Here is a 21,062-nt window from a genome sequence, read left to right as displayed (position 1 = left end):
TGTATTTGGCTGGAATATCCCTTTAAGTGCAGCATAAAGTAGTAGCAAAGACTCTGATTCCAGTGTTTAGTAAATTACTTTTTTTTTTTGCATTTTACATAATGTTTTATTATCTACAGAGAAAATAAGGCACAAATCCAGATGATGCGCATACGCTGTAGTCCTTCATATTCATGAGCTGCTGCTCCTCCAATGCTAAATGACAGCTTTAGGCCTATCTAATGTACAGGATGGGCCATTTATATGGATACACCTTAATAAAATGGGAATGGTTGGTGATATTAACTTCTTGTTTGTGGCACATTAGTATATGTGAGGGGGGAAACTTTTCAAGATGGGAGGTGACCATGGCGGCCATTTTGAATCCAATTTTAGTTTTTTTCAATAGGAAGAGGGTCATTTGACACAAACTTATTGGGAATTTCAGAAGAGAAACAATGATGTGCTTGGTTTTAACGTAACTTTATTCTTTCATGAGTTATTTACAAGTTTCTGACCACTTATAAAATGTGTTCAATGTGCTGCCCATTGTGTTGGATTATCAATGCAACCCTCTTCTCCCACTCTTCACACACTGATAGCAACACCGCAGGAGAAATGCTAGCACAGGCTTCCAGTATCCGTAGTTTCAGGTGCTGCAGAATGGGCAAAACAAAAATTGGAACAGGACCCTCAGTTTACGCAGAAGATTTTGTTCAGTGATGAGGCAAACTTTTATGTGAATGGTGAAGTTAAACAAAACCACCGCTATTGGTCTGACACTAACCCACATTGGATAGATCCTCCAAGACTGTAGGAACACAAACATTGATGGTATGGTGTGGTATATGGGGTACAAATATAGTGGGGCCATTCTTCATCAATGGAAACCTCAAGACCACTGGATATGCGAAATTGCTACATGATGATATGTTTCCCTCTTTATGCACTGAAGCTGGCACGTTCCCTGAGTTTTTCCAGCAAGATGGTGCACCACCACATTATGGGTGTCAGGTCCGAGCATTCCTAGATTAACAGTTTCCTGGAAAGTGGATTGGTCGTCGTGGGCCAGTTGAATGTCCCCCAAGGTCTCCCGATCTGACCCCCTTAGACTTTTATCTTTGGGGTCATCTGAAGGCAATAGTCTATGCTGTGAAGATACGAGATGTACAGCACCTGAAACTACGGATACTGGGAGCCTGTGCTAGCATTTCTCCTGCGGTGTATATAATAGTATATAGCAGTGTATACGGATACTGGAAGCCTGCACTAGCATTTCTCCTGCGGTGTTGCTATCAGTGTGTGAAGAGTGGGAGAAGAGGGTTGCATTGACAATCCAACACAATGGGCAGCACATTGAACACATTTTATAAGTATCCAGAAACTTGTAAATAACTCATGAAAGAATAGAGTTACGTTAAAACCAAGATTGTCATTGATTTTCTTGTGAAATTCCCAATAAGTCTGATGTGTCACATGACCTTCTTCCTAATGAAAAAACAAAAGTTGGATGCAAAATGGCCGACTTCAAAATGGCCACCATGGTCACCACCCATCTTGAAAAGTTTCCCCCCTATGTGCCACAAACAGGAAGTTAATATCACCAACCATTCCCATTTTATTAAGGCGAATCCATATAAATGGCCCACCCTGTACAGGAAGAAACCTGTTGATCAATGGTGGGGTGGCGGCAGCTCATAAATACAAGTCTCAGTAATTTTATGAAAACTATTGAATAAAAATTTAACAAGTACAAAGCTGGAAACAACACTAGTTTATGCTGCCCTTAGTTTAGGCAGAATAAACTTGGAAATAGGTTCCCTTTTAATGACATATGTGTTTTGTGATGGGTGGTTTGTATTGCATTTGTAATTCTACATTATTATGTAACTCAATAAAACTTTTGAAATACAAACAATGCTGAGTACATAGATGTAGTGCAAGATTACTTAGTAATGACTAGTAAAAGTTATTTTCCACCCCCTGGACACACACAATATAATAGGCTTAAAATCCAGAAGTAATACAATAAGAAATTTCTCATGAATTAAACTTCTGTTTCAATCCACCCACACACATCACAGCAAGAATTATGGGCATAAAGACAATGAAAATGTTGAAATCATGGTAGCAGAATGGGAGTATTAAATGGGCTAAATAAAAACAAAGTTACCTTCCAGTCTTCCTTCAGTTAATTCTTTTGGAGCTGGCACCGAATAGTAAACCAAGAAACAGGCCAACATACTGAGCTGAAAGTCTTCAACAGACTGACCGGCTAAATATGAGTGCAGAGAAACATCCCCACCACCTACCAGAAAATAAAACGTTAATAAATGAATAAGGTCTATTCATCTTTGGTTTATATTACTAGATCAGTGCCTGCTAAGGTGCGTGTGCCATTTTTTTTACAGTAAAAAAACAAACAAAAAAACATTTATAATTACACATATTAGGCTGTGACCAAATAACCATGGGAAATCTTGTAAGCTGAACTTATGGCACACGCAATGCCAGTCAGCATGGAATGCAACAGAAAGGACACACATACAGATAATGGAGATCACAGTTTTTTCCTCAAAACTTATCAGTAATAAATCAGACATGGAATATTCTGCAGTTGTAAGAGGCAGCACGAAAAGCTGGATTCACACCACAACCATTTCTTCTGTTATTCTGCTCTTTCATAGCAGCACGAAGATCATTTTGATAACAGAACCCTATTTACCAGACACCAATGAAATACGACTGACCACATTGACTCCCAATGGGTTTCCAAATCCATGTATTTCCGTCATTGTGCCCAGCACTTTCTTTTAAGCTGCGGTATTTTGGCTGGGATTTTTGACAGAATCTGAACTCCTAACAGAACATCCAATGCAAAGATTTAGGCAGACATAGCAATGCTAGATAACTTTCAAGGTGGGTGACAAAATTTAATTATAGATTACCAAAAAAAAAAAAAGGGTTATTAATTTAAGAGAATAAGTGGCTTTAAGGTCATTCAAATAATACACATACATATATATATATGAACAAATTTGGAAAAGCTTGATTCGCTGATTCTTTCCGTGAAATAGCATACAATATACACTAGTGAAGCACAATTTTCATCACTTACATTGCAACCACTGGTCTAGGGTGTTATCAATTGTGCATTTCATCACTGGCAAAAACTCAGAATTCATAAAGAGTCCACGGTTGGGGTTCTTCTTCATCCTTTCCTGCAGGTTCTGTGAACTAAAGAACTCAAGAACCAACTTGATTTGCCAAAGTTCAAATGTTTCTGTGGTTTCCCTTCGTTCTAGTCTTCTCACAGCCTTCGGAATAACAAACATAATCTAGGTCACACAAATCCTTTGATAGACTAGCAATGATACTAGAATAAAGAGATCAAATCACATTGAGGGTGCATATTATAAATTGGATTTGCAAACTGGGTAACCCCTTTACAGAGAATCTGTAAGCTGCAATTTATGTTCCAAACTGCTGACACTGCTTGAGAGAAGTTAATGCAAGGAGACACTTGGTACCTTTCATAACATAGAAAATGCTATTATTCCCTGGTGCCAAAAGAGTGTTCCCAAGCCCCTGAAGTGCCAAAAGCTGGAATGTCTCCTTGTTCCCACTCCCATCCCTTTCCCTGCTTGATTGACAGCCAAGACTCAGCTTCAAGCGCTGAGTCCAGTTTATAAATCAAATTTCTGTGCTCTGAGCAGGTGCAATATTTGGAAACAGGGCTCTGCTTCTAGCTGTGTGTCAAGATTATTTGGCAGCAGAGAATAAAAGTGTGTTCTACACTATAAAGAGAGCCACTCTGTCTAGGAGGCCTTGATGTGGTGAGTGGGCTTGTACTTTTTGATCAAAATTTATACTAACAACCTGTTTGTTTTTTAAATTATGATGAGAAGCAAGTAGATCAAATTACAAATGGTGGATGTGCGGCTATGTTTCTCTATTTGTGTAGTACATTTGTAGTCTTTCCCTTCTTCCATGGCCAGCACTCCGCTCCACCCATTCGGCCCAGGCATTTTTAATTAGCAGGAGACTGTATAAGGGTTTCCTCCTTACATTCTCCCAGCCCTCTGGTAGGGAGCACATGGTAAGTGTTCACACTGGAGTGGTTCTCTGTGGTGGCCATTTTTTCTGTGATGCTTCGTCTGTGGGTTGGAGTGGCCAGAGCCAGGGGCTTGGTCGGGCAGCAGTGGGGCTGCCTGACCGCTAAGTCATTCCCCCTATGAGCATGGTGTCTCGGGGGGTGGTGGTTTCTGCCCGGTGCTATGCCAGTGTTAGGTTAGGGACCCACTCTGACTGGGTGGCCTAGACATGGCGAGTGGGCTTGTACTTTTTGATCAAAATGTATAGTAACAACCTGTTAGTTTTTTTTTATTATGTTGAGAAGCAAGTAGATCAAAATACAAATGGTGGATGTGCGGTTATGTTTCTCTATTTGTGTTGTACACTATAAATGTATGTACATAAAAAAGTAACCTGCAAAATTCTTTTGTGCTGAGATTAATAAGGGACAAAGAAGACCATGGGGTATAGGTGCAAAGCCAAATACTTTAGCATTAACCACACAGGCTTTACCCCTATTGTAGAAAGAGTTCAGTTTGTACACGATGGGTAGGAGAAGCCAACAAAAAATGGAACAGTAAATCAAGAACAGAAACATTATGGGCAAAAAATACAGAGAAATCTATAACTGAGTGGGAGCGGTATCCCCCAGCAAACTGAGCAAAACAGGATTTTACAGGCCAATAAGAAAAATCCTTTTCTCTTGTTTAATAATGTGCTCATTTAACAAGTAGAAAATGTATTTGAAATGACAGTAAAAGCACAGTCTGAAGGAGAATTCAGTAAAGAATAAATGATCTTACCTGGTCAATTGCTATGTAGGCAGCAAGCATCTCTGGGTTCTCTTGGGTTACACACTCATACAAGATTGAAGAAAACAAGTCCAAAATTTCTTGTTTCTAAAAAAAAAAAATGTGCATGAAAAACAAGCCATTATTTTAAATAATTTAATCATAAACCTGAAAATAATCAGTCCCCACAAGTCCCCAGTTATGTAAACTTCAGAAATAGTGCACTTGTTTCTTTTCTTAAAGGGGTATTCCAGGCAAAAACTATTTTATATATATCAACTGGCTCCAGAAAGTTAAACAGATTTGTAAATTACTTCTATAAAAAAATATTGATCCTTTCAGTACTTATGAGCTTCTGAAGTTAAATGGGCACTGTCACCAACTTTTTTTTTTAATAATAATATTTTCTAATATAGTTTCATTATTTTTTTTTATTATAAGGGTGTAATTTACATTTGAAAACCGGCCACTAGGAGGGAGACCCCTGCAGCCTGGCGTGACGTCACGCCTGAAAAAGGACTGATTTTGGCTTAGCAATCAGTCCTTTTTCATTTAGGCTGCTCTCGCTCCCTGCCTGTCAATCAGACAGGCGGGAGCGAGCGCATTGGCTCCCCGGCCACTGGCTGGGAGGCCACTCCTCCCTCACATCGCCGCCGCCACTGTCCCTACACGCCCGCTGCCGGTAAGTATAACGGAGGGAACGGGGTATGCAGGCGGGAGGGGGGGGGGGGGGGTTTGTGATGGAGGGAAGGGGGTATGGCGGGGAGGGGGTTTGACGGAGGGAGCGGGCTAGCGCCGTAGCGCCACATGGCACTAACTTATAGTTTATCTACACAGGGTGCCTCCAGCTGTTTCACTACTACAATCCCAGCATGCCCTGACATCTATTGGCTGGGAGTTGTAGTGGTGAAACAGCTGGAGGCACCCTGTGTAGATAAACTAAGGGCAGAAGTCCCCCCCCCGAACCCCCCCCCCAGCAGGCATCAGTGACGTGGTGCCTGCTGGGGAAGTCTGCCTGGTAGTGAGCACACTACCAGGCAGAAAAAAAGTAATTTTTAATATAGTAAAAATAAAAATTAAAAGCAGGGAGGGGGTTAGGGATATATTGGCATTAGGCAGGGACAGAAAAAAAAAATAGGATGGTGGGAGCTACCCTTTAAGGTTGTTCTTTTCTGTCTAAGTGCTCTCTGATGACACCTGTCTCAGGAAACGCAGTTTAGAAGAGGTTTGCTATGGGGATTTGCTTCTAAACTGGGCGTTTCCCGAGACAGGTGTCATCAGAGAGCACTTAGACAGAAAAGAACAACCTTAACTTCAGCAGCTCATAAGTACTGAAAGGATTAAGATTTTTTAATAGAAGTAATTTACAAATCTGTTTAACTTTCTGGAGCCAGTTGATATATATAAAAAAGTTTTTGCCTGGAATACCCCTTTAAGCTTGATATACAAAAGACACAAATAGCGGTATTCAAACTGGAAAAAATAGTTTTGGACCAATGTAGTAAATGCCAGGAATGATGCTGCTATGTAAGGTGATGAAAAATACCTTACAAATAAGAGCAAGCTAGTAAAGTAATGATTTCCATAAAAAAATCATAATAAAATAAACAATGTCCAGGTCATACTCCTTGGGCCTGCCTATCCTGATCTGTCTTTACACAGTCATAGGTGAAGCACAATGTCAGTTCCTAAAAAGTTATGACCATAAGACAGCTAGGGTTCTGGGCCAGCCTGGATCTGCAGAAGAAGGGACAACTTCAGAGGAAGATGGGATTGGCGTACTAGATGGAGAAGACAAATGGTGAAATAGAGACACAGAGGAGACCTGTTTCATCAAGAGAGAATGGCCAGCTGAAGCAGGCAACAATGTTATTGAGCGAAGAGCACAGCTTCTATGGATGCCACCATATTACCAAACACCTGCATGCAAAAGCAGAGGGTGGGTGGGAAGATCTGCTTAAGTGCTTGAATCCCGAAGAGCAGAGAGGTCCCTTTGTCCTTGGGAAGACTGCTGCTGTGTTGAAGGGCAATCCCAGAAAGACAATGGACTGGGAAAGAGTTAGATTTGGCTGTGTTCACAATCCAGCAAAAGTTGGAAAGTGTCAGTCGAGCCTGTCTAGGTTCTGGGCACGGGACAGAACCTTGATGAGAATGTTGTCTAGATATGGCACTACTGAGATTCCCCAAGAGTGGAGGATAGTAGTCGCGGCTGCAAGGATTTTGGTGATTGCTTGTTGAGTCGTGGCCAGACCGAACTACTAGACCTTGTTCTGGTGAACAGGACGCAGGCACTGAGAAAAAGGAGATTGCCTAAAAATGCCATGTGACAAAAAAAAATGTCCCTAGGAAAAATCTTGAACAACCCTACTATAGGCTATAAACTAAAAACTAGGGCTAAGAACATTAGTTGTTGTTTTGTCCCATTTGTGCAACAGAGAACAGCCAGGCCAGGCTACTGGGAATCTGAGAGTAGTAAGGAGGGTCTAGGGACAGCAAAAAAGAAATTTGAAAGAGGAAAGGGAGAAAAATGACAAACAGAAGCATAATTTATGGGGTGAGAGTTCCAGCTACTCCAATCCTACACCAAAATAGAGAGAAGCATCTCCTGTGGGGAAAGGCCATCTTGTTATATGGATAAAGGAGTCCTTGCTTTTTGTTTAGATAACATACAGCTTTGAGGTTTCCCTTTTCCTATTCAGCCTCTCACTGTGGGAATGTGGCTGGCTTTTCCATTTCTTGAGTTACATAGAGCTGGGCAGAGAAGATAATTGCACGAGAAAGGGCACACACTCTAAGCTGCCAGCCTGAAGACAATTTAGCATGCCAATGAATAAGGAACTCTCTGGATTTATGTGTACTGCAGCAATGCTCTTAGCTTGTTAGGAGATCGTGAAGGACAATATTATGTATTATTTTTTTTTTTAAATCATGTGCCTGGAGATCCTCCTAAGTCACATGGCATTACCACGAAACTACATTTGTGTAGTTCTATAAAATAGTAGAGGTGCTCAATACCATTCTATGAGGCAAAATCTAGACACACGATAAGGCTGGATTTACATACACATCATTTTGTGTTTACAGAGTATGGATACTTTGCAACAAAGTACACAGTATCTACATGAAAAGTATTAACTTCCAGCAAGTAAAAACAATTCAATGCTCCCAAATGTTCCACAATTCTATAGGTAATGATGAACGGGAAATTCAAGCTGATTGGATATCATATTTTCAGGATGTTCAAAAACATGAAAACAAAAAAAAAAATATTAATATATATATATATATATATATATATATATATATATATATATATACACACACACTAGCTGAGTACCCGGCGTTGCCCGGCTTTTCCTTCCTAATCCTTGTTGGGAAGGAAAATAAACAAAGGAGGAAGCTTTTGACTTCATATCCCGTCCTCATATATTGTCATATCCCGACCTCCTATACCGTCCTTCTTTCTCGTCCTCCTTTCCAGTCCTCCTATTTCGACCTCCTTTCCCGTCCTCCTTTCCCGTCCTCCTATCCCGTCCTCCTATCGCGTCCTCCTATCGCGACCCGTAATATGTGTACCAGTTATGGAAATATTTCCAGCCTTTTGGAAGTTATGCAGTAACATATATTTCCCATTGACTTGTATGGGACTTTAAACATAAACCCCGCCCCTGGCAAATGGGGGCGAGTAAGGGTTAAATCACCTATCCTATGTTTGTTGTTGACATATAAGTAACATGTGTGCCAAGTTTCATGTTAATATCTTCAGCCGTTTGGACGTGATGCTGGAACATACACACATACATACATACACATTGAGTTTTATATATATATAGATATACATATATACACACACACTTTTTTTGTGTTTTTCACTCATTAGTATGAAGAAAGTCTAACTGCTAAGAATAATGGTATCTGAGGCTTCTGGCAAACATGACACATGGTGCAAGGTGTTTTATACAAGCTTCTTTAATCAGATTTTGTTTTCTTTTAAAGTAAAAACTGTAGGGCTGTTCCATGGTGTCCCTGCATCTTGCTGCTACTTCACTGTTTCCCTTTGGAAACAATCATCCCTGGTTACAATCATCTTTTCATTTTTTTCCAATAGGAAACACTGAAGTCATAATAGTTTCCCAATTTTATGGTGAATTGTGGGCATAAATATATGGATTTGGGGCTCAAGGTCATGTGTATTATATATATTTCAACAAAAATAATATTGGTATGTACTATACAAGTAAATAATTAGAGGGATAATTACAATAGATTTGCTTCTCAAATTAAAGCCAGATATTTATCATAGTAAAAATATAATAAAATTGCCTTGGGTATGTGACTACCCTCCGGCTACAGTAAAATAATAAAGAAAAAAGAATGTAACAATCCTGCTGCTAGTGATCAAAAGTGCATAGTGATATTCACAGATGATTAGAAAGGCTTGAATTCAGTAGAAAATAAATGTTCGTCTTTATAAGGCAGTATGGGAATTGTGTAGACCAGCCAATAAAATCAACATCCAATTTAAAGTCTGATAAATTGTACATTTTTGTGCCTCAATATGTAGAATCAAACTGTTTATTACCTGGCCCATGTCAGTTGTTGGCTTACAAAAATATTCTGCAAATGATAGGAGCGCCGGATCAGATGTAAACGCAGAAATAGCCTCGGGCTAAAGCAGAAAAAAGGGAACACTGTGTTAGGCCATTTACCAGACACATCCAATACTCACAGCATGTTTAATAACCTAAATTAGCTGTGATCCAACCATTAAATGGTTAAAACTTTGTGAGGAATAAAAGAACACATTTGTTTCCAGCACAGACCAAAACAAATAATAATTATAAAGAAACATAAAACACAATCTCCAATTATTTGTTCCATAAGAAAACTATTCTACTGTATACTGTACTCCTAAATTGCATTGTCATTAAAGAAAACATAATAGGAAAGAAAAAAAAACAAAAGTAAATAATACCTTTCAAATTGGCTGACATGTTTTATCTACAGCAACACTGTTTAGACTTGAGGCCTGTTGAGCCATGATAAGGACTAAATGACCATATGATTCTTCTATATACCAGTGAAAAGAAGTAAGATTACAGAACAGGATATACTTCCATTAGCCATCAATGTGTGATTGCTACTGAGACCACCAACAGACAACAGTCAGGATAACTAAAGAGTACAATCAATGACTGGATGAAAAGCGAAGAGGCCCTAAAAGCTTGGTACTCCTGATGATGAATGCCCTAGAGGGGGTCCAGACCTCCACCACTCACACACTGATGGTCTATGTTGAGGTTAGGACATTCTTTGTTGTTTGTGGAAAACCCCTTGCATGGTAAGCTTTAGTTCTATGACTACCTTCATACACTGCCTTCTATTCATTTGGGCATATATGTTTCCTTAAAATTGCAGTGAGGAATAAGAATGTAGGAGACTGCATGTGGGTTTCCTCCTAGCATTCTCCTAGCCCTCTGGCATATGGTAGGTGTTCACACTGGTGTGGTGCTCTGTGCCGGCCAATGTTACTGTGATGCTTTGTCTCTGGGGTGGTGTGGCCCAGAGCAGGAGGCTTGGTCGGGTAGCAGTGGGGCTGCCTGGCCACTGGGTCATTCCCCCAGTGGGCTTGGTGTTGCAGAGGCAGTGGTCGCCACCTGGCGCTACGCCAGTGTCAGGTTAGGGACCCAACTCTAACTAGGTGGCCTGACGTGGAGAGTGGGCTTGTACTTTTTGACCAAAATGTATACTAACAACCTCTTCATTTTTGAAATTATGCTGAGAAGCAAGTAGATCAATACAAAAATGGTGGATGTGCGGCTGTGTTTCTGTGTCTCTATTTTTGTTTTACAGGAATAAAAATGTGTTGCTCTGTAAAGCGAAGCAGGCACAAATGACAAAAGCAGAGATGTGGGAATAAAGCCAGTAGATCAATAAACTAGGCAATGAAGACTTTTGAACAATGAACACCGGTAGTTCGCCTTTGAGCACCATGCAATTCTGCTGCCAGAGTCCACGGTCTGAGGAGCATCGAGTTGGGTACCCAGCGGTGAGTGCGGATATGTTTTTATTGCCTAGTTTATTGATTTGCTGCTATTCATTATATCCTAGCACCCCCCACCAACTCATATATTGGATAGGAAGACTGTTCGTCTAGCCTTGAGACTCCCATCTGTGAATTCTACTGAATAATTCTGAGCGGTGCTGTCTCCTCACTCATATCTTGTATGTATAAAGCCAGTAGATTTATGTGATTTAGGTGTTTCCCAGCATGTGCAATGGCACTGAAGCCAGTGAGAGCTGTGCCTCGCCATGCCCCAAATGCACTTTCCGAGTTTGGTCTCCTGCCAGGCCAGGAGGAGACCAAACTAAGGGTCTATTCACACGGGCGGAATTTCCACACCAATTCAGCTTGGGTGGTTTCTGGCTTGTGTGGCTTATATGTGGAATTGGTGCGGAAATTCCGGAGTGTGGGATCCCAGTCTATTGGACTTTCATTTGAGGTGGAATTCCTCAAGTGGAAATTCCGTCCGTGTGAATAGGCCCTAACTGTTTGACTGGTGCAGGGAACAGAACAGAGCCTCCTAGTGGCTGTTTTTTCAGTCACATTAAAAACATATAAAGGTTGAGAACTTAAACAGCAAGTAAATAGAAAAGTGTCTTATAATTACATAAGGAACAATATATTAAAAGTTTAGTTTGGGGACAAGTCCCTATCTTCGTCTGATCGGCGATCTACTGCTCCATGCCTGCTCAGGCTGGAGCAGCAAAGCGCCGATAACACTGATCAATGATATGCTATTGCATAGCATTGAACAGTGTATGCAAAATGTCGTAAAAAAAAGAAAAAATTTTATGTGATTTAACCCCTTCACTGATAAATGTTTGAATCACCCCCCCCACTTTTCCATAAAAAATATAAATAAATAAATGTAAAAAAAATAAAGATATGTGGTAACGCCTCGTGCGTAAATGTCCAAACTATAAAAATATAATGTTAATTAAACCGCATGGGCAATGGCGTACACGTAAAAAAAAATTCAAAATCCAGAATTGCATATTTTTGGTCACCTTGCATACTCTAATAAAAAATTATAAAAAGCGATCAAAAAGTCCCATAAAAAAAAAAATTGAAATGATAAAAACTTCGGACCACGGCGCAAAGAATGAGCCCTCATATAGCCCCGCATACAGTAAAAATAAAAAAAGTTATAGGGGTCAGATGAGGACAATTTTAAACTTTCTAATTTTCATACAAAAAGTTATAATCTTTTAAAACAAGTAAAACAAAATCAAACCTATATAAATTGGGTATCATTGTAACTGTATGGACGTACAGAATAAATAGAAGGTGCAATTTTTACCAAAAAGTGCACTGCGTAGAATTGGAAGCACGCAAAATTTACAAAATGGCGTATTGTTTTTTTTCAATTTTGCCTCAAATATTTTTTTTCTGGTTTTACCATAGATTTGATGGTGACATGTTTGACAGTATTACAAAGTAAAATTGGTGGTTCAAAAAACAAGCCCTCATATGTGTCTGTAGGTGGAAAATTTAAAGCGTTGTATTTAGAAGGAAAAAACAAAAGTGCAAAAATGAAAAAAGGCTCTGTCTTCAAGGGGTTAAAGTGTACCTGTCGTTAACAAAATCTTTTGTATAATGTAGATAATACCATTATATGCATATTTGTAATATACATTGATTAAATTTTTTTTTATATTTTTAGGTGAAAAAGTGCTATCCCTGCAGTTATTGCCTGTGTGTCTATTGAGGAATCGAAATATAGGAAGTGAGGGCAGGACAAGCCGGGCTCTGTGCAGGCTCCTGGCTTGTCAATCATCCTTATGTGTGAGCCGGGAGCCTTTTACAGAGCCTCAGTGCAGATATATAATGGTATTATCTACATTACATACGTTTTTGTTACCGACAGATACATTTTAACACGTTTCTTTAGCCAGCACTTCAAATAGCAATGGCCACTGACAAAAACCATGATGTTTCTCAGACTAATAACCCACTCCAAAAGATCATCTCTAATGTTGAACAGATTTCTGTTCGAAATATTTTTAGCTTCTGTATATTTGACCTCTTTTTTGCGAGGCCACCCTCTAGAAGACATTTATACAATGCAACTAGGGTGGCTGTATCAAAGAGTTTTTACTGTTTTGAGACAGCTATAACATTGTCAAATGAAAATAATGAATGATTATGTCCCTGTATGACCAACAATTCAGTTTACAAAAAAATCTTGCTGCTGCCGCCACGCAGGGGGTTCCCCAGTCCCTGCTGCACAGCACTTCCTGTTTAAATGCCCACTTAGCCAATAACTGGCCATAGCGGTGACCAGAGCAAGCTTTGTGCTGAAATTGACCCATCAGGTAAAGTTTTCACACTTAGCAACTAGCAAAACTATGAAAGCAGCTGCAAATTCTAATTCCAGATGAGGAGAGTAAGGCAAGATATGCACTTTTTTTCCATCTATATATACAGTATCAGGGATGTGGAAATTGTATCGCCCGACACATGTAGTTCCGGGCGCTGGGCAGGTGAATTCTTCAGGCATTAAGCCCTGCTTCGAGCAAGCATGGTTAAATACCTGAGGAATTCACATATAATGGGGTCCCGTCACTAAACTTCTATATTCTGCAGCTGTATACTGCAGCCTATAGCGAGCCGTGCAGGACGTCGGATCGAGGATGCGGTCCAGCAACATAAACAACCGCAGAGCCCCTGAGCCTGCCAAAGCGAACATGGGACGGAGGACAGGTAATAGCAGGGGATCAGAGGGGGAGGGGGGTTTGGTGAATGAGTAAATGATATGGCTCAGGAGGGGGGGAGGGGGCTGAAATTTAATGGCACAGGGGGGAGGGGGCTAAAATATAGTGGCACATGGGGAGGTTGGCTGAAATATAATGGCACATGGGGAGGGGGCTTAAATATAATGGCACAGGGGATAGGGGAGGGAATGTAATGGCACAGGGAGCATCAGAGAGGGGAGTAATATAATGGAACAGGGGCATCAGAGGGGGGAATATAATGTCACAGGGGAATGATATGGCGCAGGTGAGGATAAAGGGGGGAAAGATGTGGCACAGGGAGTGATAAGGGGGGGGGGGGGGGGATGAACTGGCACACGATAGTAGAAGCCAGAAGAATGCAAGGAAGAAGCGGCACTCCAGGGATTGTAATCCAAGAAATAATTTATTCACCCATCAGTGAGATGCAACGTTTCGATCCACAATCCGGATCTTTATCAAGCATCCGGATTGTGGATCGAAACGTTGCATCTCACTGATGGGTGAATAAATTATTTCTTGGATTACAATCCCTGGAGTGCCGCTTCTTCCTTGCATTCTTCAGTCATATGGGATCTTGAGTCGGACCCTTGGAGCCTGTGCACCCACTTCGGACTATAAGTCCTCCACTGTGCATTGCCTGTTTTCTCTTTGTTCTTCTGGATAGTAGAAGCCACATTTCTAATGCTGATACTGGTACTACGTTGTGCATTGTCGACGTGAAACGCAATGCATGCAGCACTGTGTCACCAAACTATGCAAGGGCATCACCATCAAAAGTTTGAAAAGCTCTGACTTAGGAGGTATAATAATTTAAATGGGAGCCCTACCTGATGGAGGTCATATCTATCTGGGGGAGCTCTACCTAATGGGGGTCACTTCTATCTGGGGCTCTGTCTGGGAGCCCTACCTTTTTACCAACTGGGGGGACATATATATCTGGGGCCCTGTTTACATACCAGGGGAGCCCTACATGCCTGCTTACCTGATGAGGGGACATGCATGCTTACCTGATGAGGGGACATACCTACCTGAAGGGGGGACTACCTACTTAATGGGGCGGACTTACTTATCAGGGTCCCTATCCACCTAATGGGGTGACATACTGGTCTGCCTATTAAGTTTCTATTAATAAAGAACTTATTTACAGACTATTTTGGTTGAAATTATTTTATGTACGAGTACAAGTAGATCGTCATGAAGGAGAAGTAGATTGTGCTCAGTTGTAGTCCCTTGGACAAGTAGTTTTTTTTTTATTTTTTTATTTCCACACCCCTGAGTATATATAATGTGTAAGATGGTGTTGGGAAAAAAGGAGCAAAACCTTTGCTATGAAATCAGCCTTGAAGTCTACAAACTTTAAAAATGACTATTCCCTGTTGGTTTGTACATTGTTTTCTAATCCACTGACATTTAACAAAGGCATTGTGAGGAAGGGTATATAGATAAGAGTCTATAAACCTTTGTCCTTTATTTCTAAATGTCATTCTGCCAATTATAGCTGAGTTTTGATAGAACAGTAAAAACAAGAACACCAATGTGAAAGTACATGAAAATTCTGCAGTTACCTTAAAACTACGAGCCTCCGAGTTTCTATGAGTAACAGTTTGTGCAAGCAGACTTCTCCAGCCCATAGGGTCCTCCTTATAAGACAGCTGTCCAGCCCGAAGTTTTACATACAGAACACCATCCTTACATAGAATTGACCTAGAAGAAAACAAAGGTACCAGCTTGAAACTTTGGCTCATTTTGCACTAAATAGGTCAGCCTCATAGAAAAAGCCATACTTACAATCCCCCACGGCTCTTGTTTGGCTCCATCAGGCTCCCAATCTTCTGTCTTCTTCCTGCTTCCAAGACAAGTGCCCGGAGCAGGACCTGCTCACTCACTGGACGACACAAGACATCGCTGCGGCCAGTGATTGGCTGAGCAGGCAGGTCCTGCAACAAGCGCTCATATTGGAAGTCTGAAGAAGACAGAAGATTGGAAGACCGGGTAGAGCGAAACATGAGCTGTGGAGGACCAGACTGGGTAAGTATGGCTCCCTCCCCACCCCACCCCCGCCCCAGCAGAATGTGAATTTCTGCAAAACACTGATGAACTTCAGCATATAGACTGGCTCAGCTTGCAGGTACACAACCCAGGCTTTTCAGGATCTCTCCCTTCTGCTGCACAGAGCATATGGTAAACCTTTCTCCCACTTATTGTAATTTGTCCGAATCCAGCTGATATTATTGACAGATTTCCCCTGACAGCAAATTGCAGAGAAGAGACACACCGTGATAAAGACTTATTAGTTTGTAGTCATTTTTAGAAAATTAACCAATTTATAAACAGGTTAGGAATTTCATCAAATGGAGGAAAATTGCTTAAACCTACAGTATTCATTTAATGTCTCACAAATGGACAGCTGGTACTGGGTTATCCACCCTTACAAAAATAAAATATGAGGCTCAAATGTAATAAAATAACAAATAGAGATGTTCTGATGGTCGTCTCAATCTTTGTTCTTTGATAACTAGCAATCAACATGTGACCACTGAAGCCAATCAGTGGCCTCATTGTTGTACTGCAGGCATCATAATTCCTATAGCTAAGTGGGGATGCCAGGAGCATCACAAATGACAGCTGAACCACTGTCTGGCTGTGGTGGTCACATCAGCCACTAGTAAACAAAGACCCAGGTGCCCACTGGAGCTTCTGTGCTGGACTGGGGATAAGATTGAAGTAGTAAGTAAGTAACCTTTTCCCAGAGTGGAAAAACCCTTTAAAAACTTTATGTATAGTAAGATACTGTGCAACCTGTCCCAGCTACTAAAACGGAGACAGAGTCAAGGTTGCCCCTATAACAAATTTTTATATGCCAACAAGTACAGGCACTGGAGTATACACACATACCTCTACCTAAACAGATTGGATCAATAATAGAGATCAGAAGGCACAAAAAAAATTATATATATTTTTTTATGTATACATCATTTATTTTTTTAAATTAAACTAAATTTGCAACTTTACACTAAAAGTAAAAAAAAAAAGTGGGTTCCATAGTGTCGGGGAACAGGGCAGATATGGCAACTGTTTGGCATGGCTGGCGTTTTCTTTATTTGTATTTAATTAGATTTTTTTAAAATTTCCTTATAGATCATAATGTCCCAGATAAGGTCATAAAAAAAATGTGTGAAAGTTCCCCAGAAATTTTTTAAGTACCGGTAGTTTTCCACTGAAAATTGGGCATCTGTAGGAGCTCCAGTTACAACTTAAAAAAAGCCCCCTGTTGTGACATTAGCCACTGGCAGAATTAATTTAGGTGTGCCAAAACCCAGAAGCTCTGCCACACGAAGGGGACATTACTGGTTATAGGAGAGCCAGGTCTATTAGAGACAATGGCATTGCTACTGCCCCAATTTAGTACATAATGCTCATTGACCCCTATGTAGAGGATTCTCAGCTCTCTCCAATGGTCAGGTACCCAGTCTGCTCCTATTAGAGTACAGGAGATTTATCCCACACTACATATTTATATGGCATGGGTTTAAAGCCCAAGATAATGCACTGTACATGCACAGAATGTGATCATTAACAGGTCTATGAGGTTATCCACATTCAAAATAAAAAGGCCATATGACCTAATATTAAAAGTTGTAAACAATGGCAACACTATGATGGAATCCGTGGTCAATTTATCAAGACATAAGAAAAAGTAATATAACTTTTCCATGTTTGGGCACATGACATGTATATTTAGAATTTACCTAACAAATTTAATCCTATGGCTGTAAAAAAGAACCATCAAAAGGTACAACACCTCATTTCCCTTGTCCTTTACAACTTCGGGATCTATTCACATGTACAGTATTCTGGGCAGATTTGATGCACAGGATTTGAAGCGGTGTTCAGTCATTTAGTTCTCATTGAAATCTGCAGCATAAAATCCTGTGCATCAAATCGGTGCAGGATACTGTACATGTGAATGAAACCTTAAAAGGGAATGCACCTGTACAGAACATATCCTAGGAAGACCAGGAGGTTTACTTTGGCCACAAAAATAAATTGGCCAGTATAGATTCACTCTCCTTTTAGAGATGTATCAAAAGCATGTTATAGAGTTCTATTAATAATTCATGTAATATTAGGCTCAGTTCTTATCAAGCATGTTTTATAAACTGAACACACTGCACTGCCAGATATGACAGACAGCAAAAGAAACTAAATAGACTCCACTTACTGATAACAGGGTCTAATGGGTTCTGCCCAAGTATTTCCACAGTATATGCCATAAATGTCTGACACTATCCTTTTAGGAGAACAATGAGACTGTCACCCCCATTATTTTACAGAAGCTGATGACAGCTGGCCACACATGTATGTGACTCTCTCCATTCTAATCTATGGAAGTTATGAAACCCCAGTTCTATAAGACATTTATGGCATATCCTATATATACTTCGGTTATTATGATATACCTGTGTTTGGTTATATACTGTATACTGCAGAGATAATTAAATACTCCTTACTAAAGGTTATAGTTTTTAATAATTTAACTTACTGTAAATGTTGAGTTCCTTTACGCAAGTCAATAATGATTTCCCAATATCGAGGGCCTTTTACTTTTATCTGTTTGTAGAAAGATGAAGAAAATTAATAGGACCATTGGTTTTATGGTTTCCTACTTAGCAGAGCAGTTCTGCTGTATACAAAATTATTAACATAAATAGGGTTTTAGAAAACAAACAGTAGAGCATTTAGAGACATTTGGGCTCAGCTTCTAAATGCACTGACTTAATCATATATCAGAATACTATGAGCAGAGAATCTATAAGATCAGTAGTGATTAGGAAATTTAGACCTCCAATGGAGGGGTGGGCAACATACAATGCATTTCGAAAGTTTTCAAACACTTTCACTTTTTTCATATTTTGTTGTGTTGTGGACTTGTGCTAAAATAAAGCAAAAAAACATTTTCCCAAAAGAAACAAGTGGCTGGGACGGGGAGACTGGTCAGGGTTAGGGGAAAGCTGAATGAAGCACAGTAGTACAGACTATGCCAAATTTCACCTTCCAACCAAACAATAGAGGGAGAATTTATGAAGGTTAGAGTAGGCCAGTGTTTTTCAATTATTTTCTGTCATACCCCCCCTAGGAAGAAGAAAACATTTCGCGCGACTGTAAATAGTATCATTTGTCTATAAAATTGTTATAAGTACACCTCTGCATAACACTGTATCCTTATTAACGTATATGAGGCTCTGTACACTGACAACAAGCGGGGCTCTGTACACTGACAACAAGCTGGGCTCTGTACACTGACAACAAGCGGGGCTCTGTACACTGACAACAAGCGGGGCTCTGTACACTGACAACAAGCGGGGCTCTGTACACTGACAACAAGCGGGGCTCTGTACACTGACAACAAGCGGGGCTCTGTACACTGACAACAAGCGGGGCTCTGTACACTGACAACAAGCAGGGCTCTGTACACTGACAACAAGCATGGCTCTGTACACTGACAACAAGCAGGGCTCTTTACATGGAGGGCAAGCAGGGATCTGTACCTGAGGACAAGCAGGGCCTGTACGAGAGAGAGCAGGGCGGCGGGCGCACTGCTCGGTGGCACAGTGAACTCCGCCATGGTGGGCTGCTGCGCTTAGACGTGATCTCACGTCTGAACGTAGCAGCGCGCCACGCCGGAGTTCAAAGTGCCTCTCCCAGGCAGCCACACTGACAACCCAGGGCCGTAAGTAAGATCCAGCCGTAGAGTTGCTAGGCAACCGACGCCGTGTGGGAGGCCGCTTGCGAGTGAGTCGGGCCCCCCTTTACAGAGCCTCGCGCCCCCCCCCCCCCCCCCCCCCCCCCCTGGGGTGAGTCGGGCCCCACTATTTGAGAAGCACTGGAGTAGGCTAACAATTATTCTATAACTTTACTTTGTTTGGTAGTAATGTATACATGCGCCATATTTATCAAATGGTGTAGGGCATATGATAAATATGGTGCCAGTGCTCTTTTTTTTTTTTTTTTTTTTTAAACCACACTTCAATATACCACTTTGTACGGTCCTTTCACTGCAACTTTTTAACATATTGTGCCAAAATGTGCGACTTTTTACAACTGCTGTTTCCAGCCAGTTCTGTAAGCTAGCAATTGCATCAAATCAACACAACAAAAACTGGGTAAAACCAATGATAAATCCACCCCAATGACCCAAAAAAAAAAAAAGTATAGATAACACAGAAGTGGCTAAGGGACAACTCTGTGAATGTCCTTGAGTGGCCTAGGCAGAGCCCTGATTTGAACCCAATCAACATCTCTGAAAAGGTAGTCCACCAATATTCCCTATCCAACCTGACAGAGCTTGAGAAAAACTGCAAAGAATGGCAGAAAATCCTGAAAGGTGTTTCAACTAAGTACTGAGTAAAGGGTCTGAATGCTTATGTCAAAGAAATATTTTAGTTTTTTCTTTCAAAGAGTTAGCAAAGATTTCTAACATTCTGTTTTCACACTTTATTTTATTTAAGCACAAGTCCAGAGATTACTGGAACTTTTATTCATACCAATGGACTGGCCACACGAGAGTGACCTCCACTTGTTTTTAAAATATGTGAATTAAGGGGGGGGGGGGGGGGGGGGGAGGCGTGGCTTGCCGACGCTAAAGATGGCTGAAGAAGTCTGCTAGCTCCCGTTACACAGGGAGCTATCTTTAACATGATACTGGGTGAATATCCGTCTCACAGGATAAAATTAGATCGTGCCCATGGGGCCCTTCAGCCCCGGCCCACTTATGGTCCTCCTAGAGACATTATATGCTGTGTTGATGATTTCCAATTGAAGGAACTGATCATGGCTAAAGCACGTTTGTTTAAACACTTTGACTTTGCTGGTGCCCTGATCCAACTGTATCAGGATCTTTCATGGATTACCCTATGCAAGAAAGGGATGATGCAGCCTATCGGTCCTACGCTCAGCTCAAATCACCTATCGGTGGTCCTTCCCATTTGCTCTCCAAGCCCAACATGATGGACGCTCTGCTGTTCTCCACTCCTTGGCAGATCTGCTGACCTTCTGTTCTGCCCTCGACTTGCCATTTCCCCAACTAGCAGACTGGGGCTTCACCCCCCCCCCCCCTAGCTCCAGTGTGTCAGACTGTACGGGGCAAACACACTCCATCTGGCCGGAAGCAGTCCTCTCCGGGTCTTCGGAGTGCTTAGCCTGACCCCCCTTGAAGGGTCTAGTCGAGACGGTTGCTGTGTACTCTTCTGATTATTTGCGGGTTACTTCACCTGCTTGTTTTCTAGGTTGCTTTGTTTATGCGTAGTCTCAGTTTGGTTATGCCTATTCTTCTGTATTTTAGGGCACCTCCATTGCCTCAGCCTCAGGGCTGGGATCCCATGGATCTGGGTTGTCTCCCTTCCTGGGGTGTTCTTCAAC

The 21,062-nt window shown here is 41.1% G+C and overlaps 1 protein-coding gene across 1 annotated transcript in view; it reads right to left on the bottom strand.

Annotated features, from left to right (window-relative positions):
- Window positions 1-21,062, bottom strand: part of ANAPC1 (anaphase promoting complex subunit 1) — a 142,581-nt gene that overhangs the window by 1,876 nt on the left and 119,643 nt on the right. The window contains exons 41-46 of the mRNA XM_056567206.1: window positions 18,187-18,254; window positions 15,209-15,347; window positions 9,427-9,513; window positions 4,857-4,952; window positions 3,098-3,296; window positions 2,153-2,287 (exon numbers count right to left, since the gene is read on the bottom strand). Of these exons, the coding sequence (XP_056423181.1) occupies window positions 2,153-2,287; window positions 3,098-3,296; window positions 4,857-4,952; window positions 9,427-9,513; window positions 15,209-15,347; window positions 18,187-18,254 (724 nt within the window). The remainder of the gene's footprint in view (window positions 1-2,152; window positions 2,288-3,097; window positions 3,297-4,856; window positions 4,953-9,426; window positions 9,514-15,208; window positions 15,348-18,186; window positions 18,255-21,062) is intronic.

The sequence above is a fragment of the Hyla sarda genome, chromosome 3, assembly GCF_029499605.1.
Source record: "Hyla sarda isolate aHylSar1 chromosome 3, aHylSar1.hap1, whole genome shotgun sequence".
NCBI lineage: Eukaryota > Metazoa > Chordata > Amphibia > Anura > Hylidae > Hyla > Hyla sarda.
Note: the sequence above shows the minus strand (reverse complement) of the source record. Positions and strands in the feature narration are given on the sequence as shown.